Below are 17,055 nucleotides of genomic sequence, written 5' to 3'. Positions count from 1 at the left end.
ATTATTTTTAAATCACAATGAACCCTCTGGTTTATTCAGGCTTCAGTGCGAAAATGCCCTTCAAACTGTACATTAGAGCATTAATTGTCAGAATTATCGCTTTTGACCAATATGAACACATATATAGTGATGACATCTTTGGCCATATCGCCCAGCCCTACTTGAAAATGTTGTAAAAATCCCAGGATCCATTGAAACAATTTTATTTAAAACTATTGGTTACACTGTTAAGTACAAAAATAAAATTACAACATCCTCATATATTCCTCAACTGAAGGACCTGAAGAACATTCTGACTACTGTGCAGCTGATTACCTATGACTAATATGATCTATGTTCATATTACCCCTTTCAGAATCTCTTACCACACTTGAAACACTGGTTAGGTTTTCACCCCAGCATGAGTTTGTAGGTGTTTTTTGAGCTTTGAGGAGGTGGTGAAGCTTTTTCCACATTGTGTACAGGGGTAAGGGCACTCCCCTGTGTGCATCCGTGAGTGTATCAACAAGCCACCTGACAAATAAAAGGACTTCCCACATATGCTGCATAAATACGGTTTCTCCCCTTTATGCATCCTGAGGTGTACTGTTAGTAAGTTTGGTTGAATAAATCTCTTGCCACACAGAGAACAGACATATGGTTTCTCCCCAGTATGAGTGCGCACATGTGATTTCAATACATCTGACGCCCTAAACCCCCTGCCACAATATGAGCAAACATATGGCTTCTCTCCTGTGTGACTTCGAAGGTGGGATTTCAGAGTTCCCTTTGATTTGAATCTCCTCTCACACTGATTGCAATGGAAAGGCTGCTCCTCTGTGTGAACACTGTGATGTCGTTTCAGGTCTGATGGACTTCTGAAACTCTTCCCACACTCCAAGCAGGTGTACTTCTTGGTCCTGTTGGCTGAAGAGCTCTGTAGTGTTCCTCCTAGTTGTAGTGAGTTGTTTGCCTCAGCTCCTCCTGAGTCCTCCCCCAGATGTTCCTTTCTGATGTGCAGCTGTTGCCTCAGCTCTCCCTTGTGGGAGAATGGGCATTGGGGGCAGGTAAAGACCTGGGAGGATAAGTCTCTAGTCCGTCCTGCAGGTAAAAGATAAAACAGAACATAGGCGACTAAGTGTTGCTACTTTGAATGTAAAATTGTAGACTGTAGCGGAGAAGGCAATAGTGTTTTACATTTGAAATGCATCAAATGAAATAAATTCTCCCCACTGATCTACACAACCTAGTGCACTATTTCAGAGTGAAATATTAAAAGTTCTTACAATTATTAAAAAAAATGTTTTCAAAACTACCGAGGTGTCTTGATTACAGAGGTAGTTGAGGCCTCAGTCAATCAGGTGTCAAGTTTTGTTGTTTTGTTCTCCACAAATTTTGAACAGTTCCTCAGACAACATTTCATTCATGTTCGGCGTGTACAACTTTTATCCCATTGCATTTTGAAAGCTCCTTGGTGACTTTGTGGTTGAGTGTTTGCTTGAAATTCACTGTCTCATTAAGCGATGTTATAAAACCAGTCAAAAGTAGTCATTGTATTTTTCAGTATTCATTAAGTTGCAACACATAAGCAAGTTCCTATGTAACAAGCACAATAAAAAAAAAACTTCCCAGAATCCATTGACAAACAACTTTATTTTACACCAAAGCACACAAATTAAATGACAGCATCTCTGAGGTAAGTTGAGTCACCTGCACAATGTTCCTCAAAACCATTCAACGACTGCATTGCGAATTATCTATGACATCTCTGATGTATTTTCATATTACCCCTTTCAGAGAATCTCTTACCACACTTGAAACACTGGAAAGGTTTCTCCCCAGTATGAGTTCGTAGGTGCTTCTTGAGTCTACAGGAGGTGGGGAAACGTTTCTCACATTGTGTGCAGGGGTACGGGCGCTCCCCTGTGTGACATCGCTGATGCACTCTCAGTCTCATTGATGTAGCGTAATTCTTCCCACAGTGTTCGCAATGATAAGGTCTCTCCCCTGTGTGCATCCGTGAGTGTACCAACAAGTCACCTGAGGAATAAAAGGTCTTCCCACAAACACTACATAAGTATGGTTTTGACCCTCTATGCCTTCTGAGGTGTGTTGTCAGTAACTGCTTTTGTATAAATCTGCTGCCACACAGAGAACAGCCATATGGTTTCTCCCCAGTATGAGTGCGCACATGTGATTTTAGAGAATTTGATACCCTAAATCCCCTGCCACAATATGAGCAAACATATGGCTTCTCTCCTGTGTGAGTTAGAAGGTGGGATTTCAGAGTTCCCTTTGATTTGAATTTCCTCTCACACTGATTGCAATGGAAAGGCTGCTCCTCTGTGTGAACACTGTGATGTCGTTTTAAGTCCGATGGACTTCTGAAACTCTTCCCACAATCCAAGCAGGTGTACTTCTTGTCTGAGCTTCTAAAGGTTCTTTTGAGTGGCAGTAGGTTGTTAGCCCTAGCTCCTCCAGAGTCACGGGTCCCTCTGTCCTTCCCTAGATGTTGCTTCCTGATGTGCTGCTGGAGCTTTACAGTGTTCCTGTGGGAGACTGGGCACTGGGGGCAGGTAAAGACCTGAAAGGGCATATCAATAGATGTTCCTGTGGGAAGAAAACACAGGAGAGTAAATTAAGTGCAGTTTTCTTATGATGTTTCAAGATTAATTGTGGTCAGTATGTAGCGATGCACCAGATGTACTGAAGTCCTGCTGAACTAAAATTTGAATTAAGTCAAAGCAATTGTGCTGGATGCCCACAATCACCGGAAAACATGCAAAATAGCTTACTAATATCCTCGATGTGTAAATTACTACAGCAATTACAGTATTATCATCAGACATTAAAAGAATGGAGTGAGCAAAAACACTAAAGGCCGGTTTCCCTGACCTTTATTAAGCCTAGTCCTAGACTAAAAATAACTTTAATAAATAATCAATGGAGAACCATGCTGGTTGACCCGGAACATTCTGAGCGACAGCCATAATAAAGCCTATTCTCATTGCAAGAGGCTTGAAGGAAAGGAGTTCAACCGTCCTGTTCTACCACCTTTTACCAAGGCACCGTGGATGAAACTTTTGCCAAAGTGTTTTGAGAAATGTCGCCACACAATGCATTGCTTCAAAAATGTAATCTTTTGACTGGTTAAAATACATTCGGTTTGTTAAGTTAACACATTTATTAACCCAATTATATGTCCACTGTCGCATCACTGTGTTATGTTTGTTGAATGAATAAATCCATAAAAACTCTGCTTCACGTGACATCGGAATAAACAAGGATAGTCTGATTTATTTCGGCCAGCTCTTTCCTTCCACTTTTCCTCTCATCCTTAGTTAGTGACGTTTTCAAACGAGGTCAAGGATAAGTCGCAAGGTAAAGAAAAAAGCTGCATCTTGAAAAGTCTTCGAAAGCAGCCATAGTCTAGGACTAGACTATACAGTATATCTGTGTCTGGGAAACCGCCCAGTCTGTTAGGAGACTGGTGAAAAAAAGACAAGACCGTATCGAGCGTGTAAAAAAGGACAACTAACAACTCTTACTTAAAATCCATTTATTATTCTCATATATATATATATATATATATATATATATATATATATATAATTTTATTCTCTTGGAAGCTATTTCCACAGTCCATGCAAGTATTTACCCACATTCAATGATGTTTTTATTGATCATTTGTTAGAGCCTTTATTAAGCAATGAACAAGGCTTTGTGAACGCTCAAAGTAATTTTTAACATGGCATTAATGTTTATTAATGTGTCCTTATTGTGAGGACCATTGAAACTACAACTATCAACACAATAGAGGGGATTTAATTTGTTTCATAGCCATACATAATGGCTAGATCATTGAATCACGCTTACTTCAACGAAGGCCAAAAGACGCTATGATCATAAAGTTTATGAACCCCTAATGAAAGAAAAGAGATTTATCAAATAATAAGGGTATAAAAACAAACAAGTTTAGTTTAAGAGAAAATTATGAACACATTAATTACTTGTCTTCCCACATGCGAGACACCAATAAGGTTTCACCCCAGTATTAATAAGCATGTGTCTTTTGAGGCCATTTGTTGAGGAGAAGCACTTTTTGCAATGAGTGCAGATGGATGGGACCTCCCCAGTGTGACATCCACAATGAAGAGTAACAGCACAAGCTGTTCTGAAACTCTTTCCACAAAGCTTTGACCTTCCATTTCCATGTGTTTACATGTGAATCACTATCTGTGTTTTTGGTCCAAAGGAATTGCCTGGATCAACTGCTATCACTTTACAACTGTCCTGGTTCATTGTGTCACAGAAGAGTGGGCACACCTGGCCAACGTCCTGTTGGCGATTATGACATTTTAATGTTTCATAGATGTGTGTCGTCATATTTAATCTCATTTTAACGCATGTTTTACGGGTAGTATTTTGATGTTATTTTATTACTGTGTGGTGTCCCTTTCCATCATTTTGATATGCATCTTTGATAACGCTCCACAGGAGTTCAGCCAAATGGCAAATCCGTTTATTACAATGGTCATTGGAATGGAAATGGTATCTCAGTTATCTCCAGATCCAGCTTAAGAGAACACTGTCGAGAACACTGTTTATGAATTTAATATTATTGTTGTTTAACAATTTGCAAGAATGTCTCCCCCATGTCATAAAAGGTCCTATGATGTTTTCTGTAGAAATTCCATTTGATATAAAATATTTTCAGAACTTTCTTTTGATGAGTCTGCTTATTGAGTGTGCACAATATGAGCAAACATATGGCTTCTCTCCTGTGTGACTTCGAAGGTGGGATTTCAGAGTTCCCTTTGATTTGAATCTCCCCTCACACTGATTGCAATGGAAAGGCTGCTCCTCTGTGTGAACACTGTGATGTCGTTTCAGGTCTGATGGACTTCTGAAACTCTTCCCACGCTCCAAGCAGTTGAACTTCTTGTCTAAGCTTTTAAGTGTTCCTCTGAGTGGCAGCGGGCTGTTAGAATCAGCTCCTCCTTCCCTTTCTCCTGTGCGAGTACTCAGGTGTCAATTTAAACTACGCTTCGATTTGAATCTCTTGTCACACTGGTTGCAATAGAATGGCTCCTCTTCTCTTTAAACACTGTGATGTCTTTTCAAGTCGAATAGTCTTGTGAAACTCCTCCCACACTTCAAGCTTAAGAGCTTCCTGGTCGTGTTGGCTGAAGAGCTCTATAGTCTTCCTCTGAGTGGTAGTGAGTTGTTAGCCTCAGCTCTTCCAGTCACACGTGTCCTTCCCTAGATGTTCCTCCATGATGTGCTTCTGGAACTCTCTCTCGTGGGAGAATGGGCCCTGGGGGCGGGTAGTTCTTGCAAACAGAGAATACAAGAAAACAGACAAGTAATTTATCTTCACATCAATAACAAAGGAATGCCTTTCTATGTAAGAGCTGAATCCCAACTCTGTATGCACAAGTAGATTTTTCATGTGTACTTTCAATTGACATCAATGTATAATGTATGTGTTGTGCAAGGTTAGTAAGGATATCGCTAAAAGAAAAAAAAAACTGTTAGTTAGGATTCAACTCTATGAAAATCAAGTGAGTGTGTCGTGCAATGTACTCACCATTAAGCCCAGACTGGAAAATCATGTCCTTTGATGACACTTTGATGATGTTAATTCCTGGTTTTGAGGGGTTCAGGGTCTGAATAAACACCCACCGTAGCAATTTCGCAGAAACGTTCAAGATTGAGCGATCCACACTTACAGACAACCGATTGTTTGACAACCCACATTGCCACTTCAGATGCAGCTAGCATCTCTTCAGACAGAGAAAATGTTGCGAGCCAGAGTATGATTTGAAACCATCCTATCCTACGCAGAGGTTTTGTCGCTGCATTTAAAAGTCATTGCGTACCCATTCAGACAGAGAAACAAGACGTTACTTGGCAGATAAGCACCGGTAATAATATTCCCCTTCTGTGTGAAAGGGGTAAAGCAGGTGCAGAGCAGGGGCTGTGCTGTGTAGAACAGGTGTGAGTGTCTCATGTGAACAAGGGAGTCATCTCTCTCTGCTCTTTAAAATCACATTTCTACTTGGAACATTCTACACTTTCCACCTTATTGAATACACCCCAGGTTTATACATTTTTAAAGGTGTACTAGGAATTGTAGTTGCAATGGTAGGCAAGTCGCCATTACTCCACTATATACCTACCATATTACCAACTAGCCTTCTGAAATGTGCAATATGATTTAGTTCATTTATTGCTCCACAACTGGAAAATGTAGTAGTAATAACACTACCCCCCAACAAATTCAACAAACCCCAAGTAATGTAGCTAAGGTATTACATCCTGAATGTCCTTACCATTGACGATGACTGGACGAGACAGAGAGGAAGTCTGTGGTGATAAACCCAATTCCTGAGGCTCCGAGTTGGATCCAGCAGCCTTTTCAAGCCCCTTCTCAGTGTCCTCACCATCTTCCTCATTGTAATCTTCATCGTCGTTGTTTTCTGGCTGCCACTCTTCTTCTCCGTCCTGTTCTTTCACTCGACTAGAGAGTCCTTCAGCCTCTTTCCTGTTCCCCATGGGTCTCTTAGCCCCCTCCGCCGTGCAGTGATCTTGATCGAGACACAGCCTCGAATTTTCAACACAGGTTTGTTTTGAGTTCATTGAGGAAGCAAGGGACAGCGTGGACAGGATGGTATCAGAGTCGAAGAAGAAATGATCTGGAAAAGAAAGAGGGAGAAGTTACATAACAGATACGCATTAGTAATAATATTTGTCTGTTTTGACAGCTCTCGAAACAAAAAGGTGACATATTTCAATCAAAACAATCATCCTCAGTGCATCAGTTAACAGTTAATAGTCACAGGCTTGATGCAGTTATTGCAATAGATATGGGACCAAATTCTAACATTTAGACTACTTTAATACAATTTAAGTGAATTTGTCTGAATGTACCAACAAGCCTTTTATTTCTATTTGGTAAAATACATATGAAAATACCCTGAATTGAAACCAGACCCTCTGTTCTTTTTGCTCATAGTATATTTGATCTTAAACCCAATATGCTGTATAGAGCCACATTTGACATTTTAGGCTAATGGTCCAAATTAACATGTAGGTGACTGTACATAGATATCACATAAGACAAGATACATTCAAGCAGCAAGACAACTTGGTAAACACTCATCTATGATGATCGGCTAATTTGCTATAAGGTTAAAAATACAGTAATACATTTGGGAACCACATCTACAACTGGGTTATCTAAATTTGCTACTTTTTGAGGCTCAAGTTACCAAGGGTTAGGGTTATTAGCAATAATCGAGTAATAACTACAACATGCATCCAACCACAATCTTGAATGAGTGTATTGGCTTCACTGAACACATTTGAAAACCACCATATAATCTGTATTTACTTTTGTTCAGGTGTCCCCGATGTCTCTGATGTTGCAGCAGTGTCTTCAGCTGTTCAGGGTCGGAGACACACTGCCCACACTCCTCTGGGTCAGAGGGGGACAGGCTGAGGTAAGATGCTGTCTGAGAGGGTGAGAGAGGCAGCCTGAGGTTATGAGGAAGGTGAGCTCCTACTCCTCCTCCAGGTTTCAGGGCTTGTTTCATGGATTCATTCCTTTTGAGGATCATTCTTTTACTCCTTCCATTTGACAGTAGGAAAGCTTCGTAATGAAATACATTATTTTCTTGATTTTAACTTCATGTGAAGATGTAGTCAGATAGTCCGTCAGTACCTGAGAGAAGGTCGGCACAGGCAGTAGCTCCTCCAGCCTGGAGAAGAACTCCCACACTAGTATTTGCAGTGCTGTGTCATACTTAGGGCCATACTGTTTTGGGAACACCACCTTCAACATAAAGAAATAAATGATTGTGGAAGCACAGTATTTAATATTTAGTCTGCATCAATGGAACTTACTTGTTCGTTTTCAAGACATTGTCATTTTAAAATGACGATTGAAAAATGGTAATAGAGGAAATTGCTCCAAAGGACGGTTCTTTGAGCTAAATCTATTAGTTTTATAGTATCATTTTAACACAGAATGACCTAATATTCCTGTGAAGAGCTCAAGGAAAGATGGGATCTCACCTCAAAGAAGTGCTTCCTCTCAGATGGGTCTTTAAGCAACATTTGGACCAGCTCCACAAAGTTCGACTTTGACGGCTCCATTTCCTTGTCTTTCCCCTGTTAATACAAGCGTTAATGTTCTGTCTAACTAACAAATGGTTAGACAGAACATGCAGCTACACCAGAAACACCACTAACCCTAATCCTAACTAGGAGAGTGGTCAGCAACCTTTTGGATGTAGTGTGCCGGTTGCTTATTTTTTCAGCCACTCCAACAGCCTGCATGCCATCTATATTTTTTTTTACATTACAATCATATTAATAAATTCTAAAAGGCCCAAAAGCGTACTGTTTCTGATCCCTCTCCCATAGCCCTGTCACCAGCCACATAGGACCGCAAAACTGTACAGATGACTGATGTGAGCACAGTATTCTAAAGTGGCATCCATCTTCAAACTTTGTCCGCACAAATGTGCCAAATGAAATGACATGTGCAGAGTTTTATGTAGGCTCGTAGAAATGGGGGGTGGCGTGCATCATTCAAAAATGTCTTCAGGGTGCAGGGTCACAATGACTTTATTTTCCTTTATACAGAGATTTATGTAGGCCTATCTTAACAGCAAGAACATGTGATGCACTCTGCAGTATCTCAAAGTTGCTTTCAACAGTTTTCTATTCAGGCAAAACCACCCCAGATGTCACCCTTGACAGGTTGCCGACCTCCAAGATGACATCTGGGTACCATAGCCCACTCTACTCCATTCTACTCTACTCGACTCACATGGGGCTACTACTCTGTGGAGTGTTACAAATAGCTTACCTCTCTGTGTTTCCGGTTTTCTGTGCCCAATTGGAATCTGTCCAGATGGGGCTGGATGGTCTGAGGGTCAGCTACATCCACACTACGGCACAACTCCAAGATCAGCTGAAACGGCAGCAGGGAGAGTCACTTTCAATTTCAATGAAATACACTAGCTTGTACAATTATATGAGAGACGGAACTCGATCAGAGAAGTCATTACAATTACAGGGTTCTCCCCGAGGAATGTAAGAGTGGAGCTGTGCCACGCTACGATATATTTAGTAATGATAGAGTAGCTATCTTTGATCGCCAACGACATCGTTGTTAAAAGCGAAAGCGTTATGATGTTCATTGAGATGGACAGCTCTCTTACCCCTGCACAAAACGGAACACACCTGACTAACGAGAAACACCTGTCAAGCCAATTGTCCCAATACTTTTGGTGCCCTGAAATAGGGGGACTATGAATAAAAAGTGCTGTCATTTCTAAATGGACATATGTAAATATACATATCATTCTCCTCTTTCCCCTGTACTGCGTGAAAAGCGACAGACATGGGACAGATTTGTTCTCCATATATCCTAACATTGTAAAATACCACAGAAGCGGCGGTAAAGATCTTGCTGCAGCGTGCTGCCGTTGCTGAATGCATATAGCAGAAACACTGACGGGGAAATCCACTGAATAGGAAACAGCCATATAATGTTGCCCTATTATTCTTTGACCAACGCTGCAGCGTTGTGGGAGAGTGAATACATACATACATACATACAGCAATGAAGCATGCAATAACGCATACAAGCTCTCTGCACACTCTCCACTTTGAGTAAATGGGGCCAACCACTTGTGCAGCTAGCAGCCTATAGGCTACTTTTGAATGGAATTTTCCAATGAGTTTGTTAAAGTATTTTTCAAAGAAGAGAAAGATAGCCCCCGATGATGACAGAATAGTCAGGTAGGGAGAAGGGGGGGCTCAAGGCCCCCCAACATTTTTAAGGGGTACAAAGAAATGATGACCTCTAAAATATCAAGTGGTAAGTTAGCCAGTTGCGACAGGATTTTAATGTTCTTACAGGTTGCCTAATCAAATACTTGAGAGAATGTTCCTACTGATTTCTCTATCAAGTGTATTTACCTTATTAGACAGGTAGGGGTAGAGGCAAGTGCAGCAAGGGAGAGATGAAAAAGGAGAGGGCAGGAGCAAAGGAGAGGGGTCGGAGGAAGAGAGGAGAGAGACTGCCTTTGTCTGGGAAGCACAGACTGTCAAATTTGGAAAGTTCTTCCAAGGCTTAAGCCTTTAAACATTGTCCATTTAAACATTGTCCCTTTCTCACCCTTGCTCTCAGTCCCAGGATGAGTTGGGCCCTTTGCCTGGAACTCAGCAGCTCTGGAACCATCTCTGTCACCAAAGTCACAAACTCCTCCAGCTTCCCGTACTGCTTTACATTCCGCTGTTGAGCCACCTGCCACATGGACGCAGACATCAGGCGTAACGGCGGAACCAGGAGGCGCAAAGAGGATAAAGGGAGATGGAGACCTGTCATGAAAACAAAAGGGAGAACAGTTGATGCACAAATTATGAATACAGTAACTTAGCAATGACTGTTGTATTTCATGAATGTGTATGGCTAAGTTTAACGTTAGATCAGATAGCGCGGCTGGACAATGTGTGCTAGCTAGCTACGAACCTCGAACTGTTGATGGAAGATCCATTTCTAAGGCGCCACTGAAATCAACCACCAAGCTAGCTTGTTTGCTGGGGATATTGTCTAGCTGACTTTGCTGTGTACTAAAGTGTTACATAAATGCCGGGCTATTACTGTGGTAAACCGGTCGTTTTAAAAATGAAAACGTTAGAACTTATGCGGTCTGGATCACGGAGCTGTCTTTGACAGATCTGTGTTCCGTGAACAACAGTTGAACTCCGCCCACCTACCTCGGGTGCATGGAAATAAGGAATTCTTCAAAATAAAAGCGCCTACGTTAAATTTGTATCAGCATTTAGAAATAGTACATATGCATAAAGGACCCGCAAATTATATTTAATTTATCTCTGGACATAAACATGTAGTCCTCTCAGTGTATTATTTGTGTTTTTAAGGGTTTGTACTTGAAATATCCTAATTATCCTGACAAAGGTTAAACTTACTACTACTCAGGAACACTTCTAGAATACAGACATGTATACCGTTTTTAATGGCACTGCTCATGGTTCAAACAAGCTTGGGTTAAATGTGTGTTGCTGAGTGGATTGGTGGTAAAGTTTAGCCTTGGAAAAATATGTGTGCATAAGCCATTAAAGGTGGCCTATGCAGTCCAAATAGGGCACTTTGATCTGTATAGCCACAGTGAAAATCCATCAACACTTTGTATGACACCGATCATGGTTGAAACTCACTTAATCCATATCTTAGAAGTGTGGATGAGTAGATTGGTAGTGTAGATGGATTTGGTGGAGACATGTCATGTGTCAATTTGTTTGATATATATGACAGATATATCAGAGGCAACAAGTTTCTTTTCATGATATCATTGCATGATTGTGTCATTTAGAATGTTGGAATGTATAGAAGTTATGATGCTGTTTATCAATTATGAGGCAAGAATCGATACCATGACAACGGATGTAAAACATTCCAAACTCATTTCAACTCAGTGTAGTGCAGCATTCCACATTCATTAGCAAACATGGACAAAGCGAGAGAAGACAATGAGAGACAGTGGGAGGCCCTAAAGAGTGCTATGGAGGCCATGGAGAAAGAGAAGGAGGAGATGGAAGGAGTGAAGGCGGCCCTCTTTGAGGGAATAAAGCAGCTTAACTGAGACAACAAGGTGTTGAGGAGGGAACAACAGCAGGTGAAAATCAAGGTAGAGTGGTTGAAAGAGAAGACAGACGCCTTCTTGGAGGAAAGGGAGGAGTTGAGGGCAGAGGCGGAGGCTGTTTGGAAGAAGGCAGAGGAGATTGAGAGGAGGAGTGAGGAGATGGAGAGAGAAAGGGAGGTGATGGAAAGAGAAACAGGAAACCCAACAACAGAACTTGAGGAATAGGAAAGAGGAAGAACTTGTGAGGAGGGAGAAAGAGGAAACGGCTAAGAAGGGAGAGAGGCTGGAGCAAGAGTGGGCCGATCTGAAGAGAGCTGGACAGGAGCACATGCTAAAAACATGGAGAGAGAGTGATGCCCTGATTCATCAGGAAAGAATGCTGGAAATACAGCTGAAAAAGATGCAGGAGAGGGAGAGCAGGATGAATAAGAGAGAGAAAGAGGAGAAAGAGAGAGAGGAATTCAAGAAGGACAAAAAACGGATGGAGGAGGAGAGGGAAGCCCTGAGAAAAGAGAGGCAATGGATGGTGAGTGACAAAGAATGAATAGAAAGAGATATAATCTACAGTATTAGTCTATAGTCTGACATCTGCTGCTGTGTTAAGGTTAGGGGAAAAACGTGTATACAATGTGTGTACCTTGACCTAACTTGTCAAACTCTAACTTGTTTCTTTTGATCTGTGGACTACAAACCTAGACACACAGTTACCCCAACTTAACCCCCTACTCTCACTTTGTATTCTACCTGCTCTTTTTCACCTAACATGACCCCTAACCTCCTTATGTCCTGTTTTGACTTTGTTGCAGATGAAGATGGGCTATAACGATAACCCACTCATCTTCTCACTTAGGGGAACCCCCCTCGCAGCCTGGGCCCAGAATGCCAGCCTTTACTCAGATAAATCCCAATGCAGGCTCAGGTAATACATCCCATACACTATATGAGTGTTTGTGTGTGTTAAAACCATTACTTCTTGATATGCCACTTGTGTTACCAACTTCAACTTCTAAGAGTCCATAGCCTACTTAGCATCATTAAATTCATACATTACATTATTAAGGTATAACAAAGGAGCTTAAAGTATTATTGTCCAGTGGAGTGGGGCCTATACACTAATATAATGCAGTTCAATCTCTACTATCTCTATCCCAATAAAGCAGAAGTGCCCTAAAAACATATTTAAAAATAAATAAATAAAAATCTGAGGGGGCACATGCCTGTGTGTCCCCTATGGGCATGACGCCTCTTCATGGACTGCATCTCTGAGCTGCCACCACAGCTTCTGTTTCAGCTGCCGGCACAAGTTCTGGGATCAGGCCAACAACAAGAACTGTCCAGTTTGTGAGATAAAATCTTAGAGACAGTTAAGACATACTTGAAATCATCATCCCAAACTGTGATTCTTTAGTATGCTTTAGTATGCAGGATGCTGCTACATCTGTGACAACTTGATACAATTGAATACATGTACATATCATTATGTTTTGGAAATACATTTGTATGAGATGCAATGTGAATGGTACCGATTTAAGTAAAACTGATTCCTCCTCCTGTTAACAAAAAATAAAGATGAAGAAACATTTGATCATTAAAGTAAGGGGATAAAAGAGATGAGAGCGTTTCATTTATTTAAATTCTCATTTTATTGGTAACACCTTAACACATTTCCTTAAATTAGAGAAATACATGTAGCACGTTGGAGAACAGAGCAATAATCTGAATAATCAGAGAAATATAGGATAAATATTATTATACAGAAGAAACCCAAACTGACAAAAAGAGACAAAGGGAAAATATAAAGACCCAACTGCAGAGAAATGATTGAATAAGGTTTTAAACAGAGGGACTAGGAAAAGAGTGAAATAAATACTCCAAAGAGATGCTAGCTCAGTGTTGTCAGTGCAGGTGGGAGTCATTGGATGGTGATAGGGTTGTAGAGTTTTAGACACAAACCCGCTCTCCAAATGATGCAGACCATAATAACTGGAAAGCTATGGTTAATCTTTCACTGTTTGCATTATGTGCGTTTATTAGTGGGCCGTTGAGCCTCTAACTTGAAAGCCAAGAGAAGGGGAAAATGCAGCACTGTTTCGCTATTCCAACAGTTTCCATTGTATGTCATTTCTGTGATACTAAATAATTGATATTCCTGAAATAGTGCATTTCAGAATCATTTAATCGCATCTCCAGCAATACTAGGCAATTACTCCTCCCCTCCAGGTTCTATTGGATCAGTTAACATATCAGGGAGCTAAATTATAAGCGGCCACAGCATTTATCAATAATTGTTGGTGAATCTGCCACCTGTCAGCCATTTGTGTGATTGTGCCCTCTAGTGGGTTTATATTGGAAATGCAGATAATCATTCTGGTTATCTGTCAAAGTGACATGCAAGTTAAGTGAAACACAGCAGGTGTTTATGGTTAAAAGGCGCTCCAAAACTTCTTCTCCATTGTATATACAAGGCTATGCCACTCTGCATTGACAACATTGAGCCCCATAGAAAAGCATGCTATGGAATCATCATTATATAATCATCATCATCATCATCCTCCTACTCATCATCATAGTCATCCATATCATAATCATCTTCATTATATCATCTGGAGGCAAAAATAGTTGTATGCAATTTAAAAGCTCAGAAAATAGATAGAGAAAGGTTTAGTATACCAGCATTCAGTAGAAAATTAAAAACAAGAAAAAAAAGAATATCACCAACAACTAGTGTCCTGTTGACTGTCATGCAAAGAAAATGCCAGCTAAGTTGCTACTTAGTGGCCATTTTGTAATACTATATACTCCCTCTTTTTAAATGTGGGTATCTTTTTTATATTGATTTTCAATGCTAGTAAACACACAAAGAAGAACATAAGAACAACACCTTTGTACATGCTGCTTTTTCTTCTTTTTTTTGGAGAGGGGGGGAGAGGGTGGTGTCACATGTTTGGTTAGCGCGATCATTCATGAACACTTCCAGAGACATTTGACCTTTTTCATACTGTGACAGGAAATTAAATCGTCCATCGTCCAGACAAAAGGGCAAAGTCAAAATGGTATCCTATGGTTGTATAAGCAGAGCAAATACTGATATGCCAAATGGTCTGCCTTGTGGGATCACACCTGTTATAAAAACAGTATCACCCATGACATAAGGATAACATTAAAATGGTGTGTTTTCTGTCTGAACGAGGACTCAGAACACACAAGTTTAACCCCTCGTCGTTCAACTGAGGAACCTCACTTTGAATAATAAAGCCACAGAGTTATTGCACATGTGCATGAGCTGTACATTGTGAGAAACAAAGGAAAACAGAAGAAAAGCACATCAAAATGTCCAATAAAATAAATAAATAAATAATAACAGTAATAAATATAAACCTGAGGACTAACCAAACCGGCTGACCGCCTGACTGTCCAATGAGACGGCTTCACTCAAATGTCCCCTCCCAGAATGGCCTGGCCGATAGCGGTGAGACACCTCAGAAATCAGCCAATCACAGGCAGGCAAGCGACGATGTGGGCTGCAGGCGCAGAGCGTGGTGAAGTAAAGGAAACCCAACTGATGCAGTGACACACCGCGTCACCTTCCGAAAATCCATCCAATATAAAATCCATGTTTACACGCTTTAGGCTGCCCTCACCAGGAAAATAGGAAACCCTGGCCTCCACCAAAACACGTCTCTGGGGACACCTTTGTCCATATGTATCTTAGTACATGTGCCTATTCCAGGTCAACAGAAGTTAAGCACTGTGACTGACAGATTGGACGATCACAGAGATGAACTCTCCCAACTCTGATGTCTGTCCCTCCAACCAACAACACACCCTCACTGATATGGGGTGAGTGAAGCCATCTCCTCCTTTAAAAGCCTAAAAATCTGCCTTTCCGACCCCGGTAACCTTGGCACAAACACGATGAGTAATAATAAAAGTCAACAACACTCGAATGTAACCCAAGTCAATGAGGATGATATTAAAAATATGAAAATATACGAGAAAGAATAGATAAAACATAAGAAAAGTAAGCCCTGGACTGAAGACAGAGGGCTGATATGTCCTCTAAAATAAAGCCTTCTCCTTCTAATTTCCCTCTCTCGACACACTTCTCAGAAATCTTCCCTAGTGTGGAAAAAGTACACACAGGGGGCACTTGACTCAGACATACACACCTGCATGTTGCCTCTCTCTCTCTCTCTCAGACACACACACTTCTTAAAACCCTGCCAAGATGTTGTATACCGTCGCTCCAAAATGAACAACAGCAAACAGATCAGTGGACAGAGAGCCAAAGTGAATACAAAGTGAACACACATTCATATACATATGCATGACCTCACTGCTAAATAACCTGCCACTTGCAGAGGCCCACATCTACCCAGACACACAGACACACATAATGTAGTCACTTAGAAGCCTGTAAGGTCTCGTTGGCCACTTCCACTTATGGAGCAGTCCTACCTCACACAGATCCTTGGGCACAATTCTGTAAAGGACACCTCCGTGGAGTGCAGTTTCCCAGTGATACATATGTCAGAGTGCAACTGGCATGGGCGATGTGTCTAAGACATGTTCTGGACGTAAGCACCTGCAGATGCAGTATGGCTTTGTAAGTGAGTAAGGCTGCAAAGCTGCTCACTAGGGGTTCTACGGAGTATCCCTGCACAGAAAGAATAGGCAGGAGAGGTTCTAGGTAATGTAGAGCCTAGTTTTAGGATGGTAAAATAGGAGATAAATTGATATGTTTATCACTCTAGTCTACAGCATTTGCGTATCCACTTTTGATATCATCATTTGTAGAGGCCTCTACATGTGGCATTTGCAATGTGTGTGCAGTCAGTGCATTGTCAGCTGGAGGTTAGATGCTGCTGCTGCAGTGCCAGATTAAACCACTGGGGGGCAACAAAGAGCAGAGAGCTACGTATACCTTCATACACATCAACACCCAACACCAGAGAGAAAGAGTCATAATATCCTTCCATAGATTAGTTTAGAACAACAAGGCAAATAATAATTCATGAAAAAGTACAAAAAAAAGCTTCTGTTACGGTTCACTCCTTGTTTCCTACTAAAATGATAGTGATTTGATACCAAAAGACACTAAACCAAGCCAATCCCATCTCCAGGCATTCACATTGCAAAGAGGAAACCTCAAGTCAGTTACTCAGACTGTAGTAAACACACACACACACACACACACACACACACACACACACACACACACACACACACACACACTCTCTTTTCATTCACACACTCGCACTCTTGACACCTCGTCAGACACACACCCCTCCCAAAAAAAGTTTTTTCTTGAACAAGAGCTTGGGTGTAGTATAGTAGATAACATACAAGAAGCTTGTACAAAAACTGCCAATATATTTTTTCACTTAATAGC

General features: G+C 41.1%; 2 protein-coding genes across 4 annotated transcripts in view; both read right to left on the bottom strand.

Annotated features, from left to right (window-relative positions):
- Window positions 1-309: 309 nt before the first annotated feature.
- LOC310807351 (uncharacterized protein) lies at window positions 310-10,810 on the bottom strand. Of its 3 annotated transcripts, none has more exons than XM_083673791.1 (8): window positions 10,529-10,810; window positions 10,175-10,377; window positions 8,858-8,962; window positions 8,059-8,154; window positions 7,706-7,816; window positions 7,376-7,496; window positions 6,315-6,677; window positions 310-1,080 (listed from the first exon to the last, which is right to left on the bottom strand). In XM_083673791.1, the coding sequence occupies exons 1-8, from the start codon at window positions 10,551-10,553 to the stop codon at window positions 383-385; spliced, it is 1,722 nt and encodes a 573-aa protein (XP_083529917.1). In that variant the 5' UTR covers window positions 10,554-10,810; the 3' UTR covers window positions 310-382. The 3 variants fall into 3 exon arrangements, with proteins under 3 accessions (XP_083529917.1, XP_083529915.1, XP_083529916.1); XM_083673789.1 differs by lacking the exon at window positions 310-1,080 and adding an exon at window positions 1,614-2,589; XM_083673790.1 differs by lacking the exon at window positions 310-1,080 and adding an exon at window positions 1,614-2,589 and having other exon boundaries at window positions 7,706-7,798.
- A 2,501-nt stretch (window positions 10,811-13,311) lies between these two features.
- Window positions 13,312-17,055, bottom strand: part of LOC310806982 (calcium/calmodulin-dependent protein kinase type II subunit beta-like) — a 57,262-nt gene continuing 53,518 nt past the window's right edge. Inside the window, exon 23 of the mRNA XM_083673262.1 lies at window positions 13,312-17,055. This exon is cut by the window's right edge and continues 740 nt beyond it. The gene's annotated coding sequence lies outside the window, so the exon portion shown is untranslated.

Source organism: Argentina silus (genome assembly GCF_951799395.1).
Source record: "Argentina silus genome assembly, chromosome: 7".
Lineage (NCBI taxonomy): Eukaryota > Metazoa > Chordata > Actinopteri > Argentiniformes > Argentinidae > Argentina > Argentina silus.
Note: the sequence above shows the minus strand (reverse complement) of the source record. Positions and strands in the feature narration are given on the sequence as shown.